Genomic DNA, 8,134 nt, shown 5'->3' on the forward strand with positions numbered 1-8,134 from the left:
CTGAAGCACCTAATGGGAAAACTTGGACCACAGACGTTACAATCTGATGGTACAATCTTCTTTAGATCTACCAACATCCAAGTAATAGTTTGCCATATTTTATCATTCTGGTAAATGGAAAGCTGGCCACACACCTTACAATCTGATTGTAGACAATCTCCTCTAGGTCTTCCAAAAGCTCCACCAAACCATCCATTGCATCTGTATGCTGTCAGGCAGGTTCTCCTACTACAACATTGTTGTGTTGGCCGATGTAAAAGATGTTGTGCAATCAGACTGGAAGCTGCATGGCCACCTTAACCCCTCGTCTACCAAGGTAGGTTTATGGCACGGTAGATAAGTGGCTAAATCAAGCTCACAGATGCTGCAGTGGTGAGCATGGTACTGGCTTCCAGCCAGTGAAGGGCATTGCCGATAAAAGGGATCCAAGTGGGTCTAGACCTGCCCCATCACTTTTATGGGGCTCTTAAAGGGCACTCCCCCCACCTGCAGTGGTTCCTGGGCTCTCCCAATTCTCCAGGGAGCCCCAAGCCCGGGAATGCAAGATACCGCTTCCACCCTCAGAGCAGGAGGACTTCAAGGTATATTCGTTCCCGGATCCCTCCTGGGACCAACGACCCACAGCTGTCATTCCTTGGCTAATGTAGCCGAGGATGCAGCTATCAAGCATGATCTGTGCTTGATTAGCTGCACTTGAAGACACTGTAGCACATGCAGGTGTAGTAGCATGAAGGGTCTCTTAGTAATATTAGATGCAGAGGCGCCTCGCTCCTAACAGCCCATATGCTAAGTAAGAAAATAATGCGGCCTCAGCCTAAGCTCCTCCCAGGCCATGCCTCCGCGTTGCGCCCTGGCCCAATGTACCGCAACAACGGGGAAATCCGGCGAGAGCTCCTAACCTGCCTGCCTGCACCGGCCCAGTGCCTTGGAAAGTACTGAATCCGGAGAATCGACACCACAGCCAGGGATCTGGTATTTTACACAAGGGGCGGTTGACATCTTCCTAAACATGGGCTCCCCGGAGCGTGGCGTGCCAATGGCAGGAGCCAGTGTTTGTTCCACCGACAATTTATTAGGCGCGGTTTGCACCTACAGATGCGCCCAAGCATGCGTGTTTACGTGCTTTTTTTAGTGCGTTGCCAAGCATGGCAAAAAAGAAGAACCTGGATCTTTTGCCAAACCGTTTCAAGGGGTATGAATACTTTTTTCCAGGCACTGTATGACTGGAAAAGGAACTGATTTGGTTTTCAACTGCGGCTGCTGACGAATCTGACGAGGAGGAAGGCTCAGAGAGAGGTATCGATGGAACACTCGGAGGTGGCGCACACCCCCACACACGCTATCGGTGCCAGAGCTGCGTCAGGGCATCCAGATGGCTCCCCTGGCGATGAGGGGCATCTGCAGGCGGTCTGCTTTCCTGCCTCCTCTACCAACTCTTTATAATGGAGACCCAATCGCTGAAATCTCACCGAGGCTTTATCACCTTCACGTCAGTTCAGTAGTCATTGTCACTTTTTTTTGGGTGGGGGGGGAGGGTAATTCAAACTATCGCATTTTATGCACAACAAACTATCGCATTTTATGCACAATACAACGCAGGATCTCAGCATGGTAAAAAAATGCATGAAAAAATGCCATTATAAATCTATGATGTTTGTGTGGCATTTTTTTTTTTTTTTAAGAAATCCCACTGACTACATTTTTTTGTGTGTAATGTAATGCTCAACGCTTGAAAAAAAAATAAAAACGCAATAAAAATGCACTAAGGCTCCATTCACACTTTGCGATTTGGAATCGCTGTGATTCTGCCCACAATTCCAAATCGTCTGGGCACTCTCTTTTTTTTATAGTGAAAGTTTATGATACACAGTGTGCAGAGCAAGCTGCATGTCACCCACAGTTTACGTCTACAGTACATACGGAAAGTATTCACAGCACTTCACTTTTTCCACATTTTGTTATGTTACAGCCTTATTCCAAAATGGATTCAATTCATTATTTTCCTCAAAATTCTACAAACCATCCCCCATAATGACAATAAAAAACAAACAAATGTACATTTCAAGTATCCCAGGCTCCTCCCGTGTACATAAGTATCCCAGGCTCCTCCCGTGTACATAAGTATCCCAGCTCCTCCCAGTGTACATAAGTATCACAGGCTCCTCCGTGTACATAAGTATCACAGGCTCCTCCCATGTACATAAGTATCACAGGCTCCTCCGTGTACATAAGTATCACAGGCTCCTCCGTGTACATAAGTATCACAGGCTCCTCCCATGTACATAAGTATCACAGGCTCCTCCCATGTACATAAGTATCACAGGCTCCTCCGTGTACATAAGTATCACAGGCTCCTCCGTGTACATAAGTATCACAGGCTCCTCCCATATACATAAATATCACAGACTCCTCCCATGTACATAAGTATCACAGGCTCCTCCCGTGTACATAAGTATCACAGGCTCCTCCGTGTACATAAGTATCACAGGCTCCTCCGTGTACATAAGTATCACAGGCTCCTCCCATGTACATAAGTATCACAGGCTCCTCCGTGTACATAAGTATCACAGGCTCCTCCGTGTACATAAGTATCACAGGCTCCTCCCATGTACATAAGTATCACAGGCTCCTCCCATGTACATAAGTATCACAGGCTCCTCCGTGTACATAAGTATCACAGGCTCCTCCGTGTACATAAGTATCACAGGCTCCTCCCATGTACATAAGTATCACAGGCTCCTCCCATGTACATAAGTATCACAGGCTCCTCCGTGTACATAAGTATCACAGGCTCCTCCCATGTACATAAGTATCACAGGCTCCTCCCATGTACATAAGTATCACAGGCTCCTCCGTGTACATAAGTATCACAGGCTCCTCCGTGTACATAAGTATCACAGGCTCCTCCCATATACATAAATATCACAGACTCCTCCCATGTACATAAGTATCACAGACTCCTCCCGTGTACATAAGTATCCCAGGCTCCTCCCGTGTACATAAGTATCACAGGCTCCTCCGTGTACATAAGTATCACAGGCTCCTCCCATGTACATAAGTATCACAGGCTCCTCCGTGTACATAAGTATCACAGGCTCCTCCGTGTACATAAGTATCACAGGCTCCTCCCATGTACATAAGTATCACAGGCTCCTCCCATGTACATAAGTATCACAGGCTCCTCCGTGTACATAAGTATCACAGGCTCCTCCGTGTACATAAGTATCACAGGCTCCTCCCATATACATAAATATCACAGACTCCTCCCATGTACATAAGTATCACAGGCTCCTCCCGTGTACATAAGTATCACAGGCTCCTCCCGTGTACATAAGTATCACAGGCTCCTCCGTGTACATAAGTATCACAGGCTCCTCCCATGTACAGAAGTATCACAGGCTCCTCCGTGTACATAAGTATCACAGGCTCCTCCCATGTACATAAGTATCACAGGCTCCTCCCATGTACATAAGTATCACAGGCTCCTCCGTGTACATAAGTATCACAGGCTCCTCCGTGTACATAAGTATCACAGGCTCCTCCGTGTACATAAGTATCACAGGCTCCTCCGTGTACATAAGTATCACAGGCTCCTCCCATGTACATAAGTATCACAGGCTCCTCCCATGTACATAAGTATCACAGGCTCCTCCCATGTACATAAATATCACAGACTCCTCCCATATACATAAATATCACAGACTCCTCCCATATACATAAATATCACAGACTCCTCCCATATACATAAGTATCACAGGCTCTTCCCATGTACATAAGTATCACAGGCTCCTCCCATGTACATAAGTATCACAGGCTCCTCCGTGTACATAAGTATCACAGACTCCTCCCATGTACATAAGTATCACAGACTCCTCCCATGTACATGCATATCACAGGCTCCTCCCATGTACATTCATATCACAGGCTCCTCCCATGTACATAAGTATCACAGGCTCCTCCCATGTACATAAATATCACAGACTCCTCCCATATACATAAGTATCACAGGCTCTTCCCATGTACATAAGTATCACAGGCTCCTCCCACGTACATAAGTATCACAGGCTCCTCCCACGTACATAAGTATCACAGGCTCCTCCCATGTACATAAGTATCACAGGCTCCTCCCACGTACATAAGTATCACAGGCTCCTCCGTGTACATAAGTATCACAGACTCCTCCCATGTACATGCATATCACAGTCTCCTCCCTGTGATACTTATGTAGATGGGAGGAGCCTGTGGTACTTATGTAGATGGGAGGAGCCTGTGGTACTTATGTACATGGGAGGAGTCTGTGATACTTATGTAAATGGCAGGAGCCCGTGATAATATCACAGACTCCTCCCATGTACATAAGTACCACAGGCTCCTCCCATCTACATAAGTACCACAGGCTCCTCCCATCTACATAAGTATCACAGGCTCCTCCCATGTACATACGTATCACAGGCTCCTCCCATGTACATACGTATCACAGGCTCCTCCTATCTACATAATATCATAGGCTCCTCCCATGTACATAAGTATCATAGGCTCCTTCCATGTACATAAGTATCACAGACTCCTCCCATGTACATAAGTATCACAGGCTCCTCCCATGTACATGCATATCACAGGCTCCTCCCATGTACATAAGTATCACAGACTCCTCCCATATACATAATTATCACAAGCTTCTCCTATGTACCTGTACATAAATATCACAGGCTTCTCCTATGTAAATAAGTATCACAGGCTCCTCCCATATACACAAGTATCACAGGCTCCTCCCATATACATAAGTATCCCAGGCTCCTCCCATGTACATAAGTATCCCAGGCTCCTCCCATGTACATAAGTATCACAGGCTCCTCCCATGTACATAAGTATCACAGGCTCCTCCCATGTACATAAGTATCACAGGCTCCTCCCATGTACATAAGTATCACAGGCTCCTCCCATGTACATAAGTATCACAGGCTCCTCCCATATACATAAGTATCACAGACTCCTCCCATATACATAAGTATCACAGACTCCTCCCATGTACATAAGTATCACAGCCTTTACTCATCACTTTGGTGAAGCTCCTTTGGCACCAATTACAGCCTCCAGTCTTTTTGAGTATTTTCAGCTCTCCCCAGAGATGTTCAGTCGGGTTCAGGTCCGGGCTCTGGCTGGGCCACTCAAGGACATTCACAGAGTTGTCCCATAGCCACTCCTTTGTTATCTTGGCTGTGTGCTTAGGGTTGTTGTCCTGTTGGAAGATGAACCTTCGCCCCAGTCTGAGGTCCACAGAGATCTGTAGAAGGTTTTCATCAAGGATGTCTCTGTACATTGCCGCATTCATCTTTTCCTCCATCCTGACTAGTCTCCCAGGTCCTGCTGCTGACAAACATCCCCACGGCATGATGCTGCCACCACCATGCTTCACTGTATAGTTATGTATATGGGAGGAGTCTGTGATACTTATCTACATGGGAGGAGCCTGTGATACTTATCTACATGGGAGGAGCCTGTGATACTTATCTACATGGGAGGAGCCTATGATACTTATGTACATGGGAGGAGTCTGTGATACTTATGTACATGGGAGGAGTCTGTGATACATATGTACATGGGAGGAGTCTGTGATACATATGTACATGGGAGGAGTCTGTGATACTTATGTACATGGGAGGAGTCTGTGATACTTATGTACATGGGAGGAGTCTGTGATACTTATGTACATGGGAGGAGTCTGTGATACTTATGTACATGGGAGGAGCCTGTGATACTTATGTACATGGGAGGAGCCTGTGATACTTATGTATATGGGAGGAGTCTGTGATACTTATGTACGTGGGAGGAGTCTGTGATACTTGTGTACATGGGAGGAGCCTGTGATACTTGTGTACATGGGAGGAGCCTGTGATACTTATGTATATGGGAGGAGTCTGTGATACTTATGTACGTGGGAGGAGTCTGTGATACATATGTACATGGGAGGAGCCTGTGATACTTGTGTACGTGGGAGGAGCCTGTGATACTTGTGTACGTGGGAGGAGCCTGTGATACTTATGTATGTGGGAGGAGCCTGTGATACTTATGTACATGGGAGGAGCCTGTGATACTTATGTACATGGGAAGAGCCTGTGATACTTATGTATATGGGAGGAGTCTGTGATATTTATGTATATGGGAGGAGCCTGTGATACTTATGTACACGGAGGAGCCTGTGATACTTATGTACATGGGAGGAGCCTGTGATACTTATGTACATGGGAGGAGCCTGTGATACTTATGTACATGGGAGGAGCCTGTGATACTTATGTACACGGAGGAGTCTGTGATACTTATGTACACGGAGGAGCCTGTGATACTTGTGTACATGGGAGGAGCCTGTGATACTTATCTACATGGGATTTTTAATTTTTAATACATTTGCAAAGATTTCAAACAATCTACTTTCATGTTGTCATTATGGGGGATGTTTTGTAGAATTCTGAAGAAAATAATGAATTGAATCAGTTTTGGAATAAGGCTGTAACATAACAAAATGTGGAAAAAGTGAAGCTCTGTGAATACTTTCCGGACGCACCGTACATGAGCCCTTCCTTTGCTGTCAGATCTCAGAACGGGTGACAAGCACACTTCACATGTGCTCTGCGGTACACACAGAGCCGCCCCTCCCCCCATGCACACTTCTCAGGTGTGTGTGTGTTTGTCAGCTGTGTGTTGGGAGGATTGAAGTGCCGATCGCACCTACTTGTCACCGGCGGGGACATCTGGACGTTGTTTAAATAGACCCTCCAATCAAAATAAGAAAAACAGAAAAGGAACAAAAAAGTATTTTCAAGCAGTCTGATGATTTCTCATTGTAGCTTCTGTCCCCAGGCTGTGCGAATGTCCTATCACCGCCGGCTCCATTCACACTGCGACTTCAAAGATGGAGACGTCACAGTGCGACTTCAAATCTGTGCGATTTTCCATGGAGACGTCACAGTGCGACTTGATGCGACTTTTGAGGGTTTGCATTGAATTCTATGGCTCTCATGGTGCATGAAAGTTGGACCTAAGTAGTGCAGAGACTGCTTTAAAGTTGCACAGATATGGACAGCACTCATTGGAAAACATGGGGTGCAACTCCTATCTATCTATCTATCTATCTATCTATCTGAGTATCTCACAAAAGTAAGTACACCCCTCACCCCTCTTTTTGTAAATATTTTCTTCTCTCTTTTCTTGTGACAACACTGAAGAAATGACACTTGTCTACAATGTAAAGTAGTGAGTGTACAGCTTGTATAACAGTGTAAATTTCCCGTCCCCTCAAAATAACTCAACACACAGCCATTAATGTCTAAACTGCTGGCAACAAAAGTCAGTACACCCCTAAGTAAAAATCTCCAAATTGGGCCCAAACTGTCAATATTTTGTGTGGCCGCCATTATTTTCCAGCACTGCCTTAACCCTCTTGGGTATGGAAGTCACCAGAGCTTCACAGGTTGTCACTGGAGTCCTCTTCCCCTCCCCCATAATGACATCACAGAGCTGGTGGATGTTGGAGACCTTGCGCTCCTCCACCTTCCATTTGAGGATGTCCCACAGATGATCAATAGGGTTTAGGTCTGGAGACATGCTTGGCCAGTCCATCACCTTTACCCTGAGCTTCTTTAGCAAGGCAGTGGTGGTGTTGGAGGTGTGTTTGGGGTGGTTATCATGTTGGAATACTGCCCTGCGGTCCAGTCTCTGAAGGGAGGGGATCATGCTCTGCTTCAGTATGTCACAGTACATGTTGGCATTCATGGTCCCCTCAATGATCTGTAGCCCCCCAGTGCCGGCAGCACTCATGCAGCCCCAGACCATGACACCCCCACCACCATGCCTGACTGTAGACAAGACACACTTGTCTTTGTCCTCCTCACCTGGTTGCCCCCACACACGCTTGTCACCATCTGACACCAAATACGTTTATCTTGGTCTCATCAGATCACAGGACATGGTTCCAGTAATCCATCTCCTTAGTCTGCTTGTCTTCATCAAACTGTTTGCGGACTTTCTTGTGCATCATCTTTAGAAGAGGCTTCCTTCTGTGATGACAGCCATGCAGACCAATTTGATGCAGTGTGCGGCGTATGGTCTGAGCACTGACAGGCTGACCCCCCCCCCC

General features: G+C 46.4%; 1 protein-coding gene across 1 annotated transcript in view; it reads right to left on the minus strand.

Moving 5' to 3' along the window:
- The window catches only part of NPHS1 (NPHS1 adhesion molecule, nephrin), a 66,281-nt gene extending 66,085 nt beyond the window's left edge, over positions 1–196 (minus strand). Inside the window, exon 1 of the mRNA XM_077456216.1 lies at positions 140–196. Within this exon, the coding sequence (XP_077312342.1) occupies positions 140–196 (57 nt within the window). The remainder of the gene's footprint in view (positions 1–139) is intronic.
- Positions 197–8,134: the final 7,938 nt, after the last annotated feature.

This window comes from Lithobates pipiens, unplaced genomic scaffold (genome assembly GCF_037356315.1).
Source record: "Lithobates pipiens isolate NorthernLeopardFrog02 unplaced genomic scaffold, aLitPip1_a1.2 Scaffold_27, whole genome shotgun sequence".
Taxonomy (NCBI): Eukaryota; Metazoa; Chordata; class Amphibia; order Anura; family Ranidae; genus Lithobates; species Lithobates pipiens.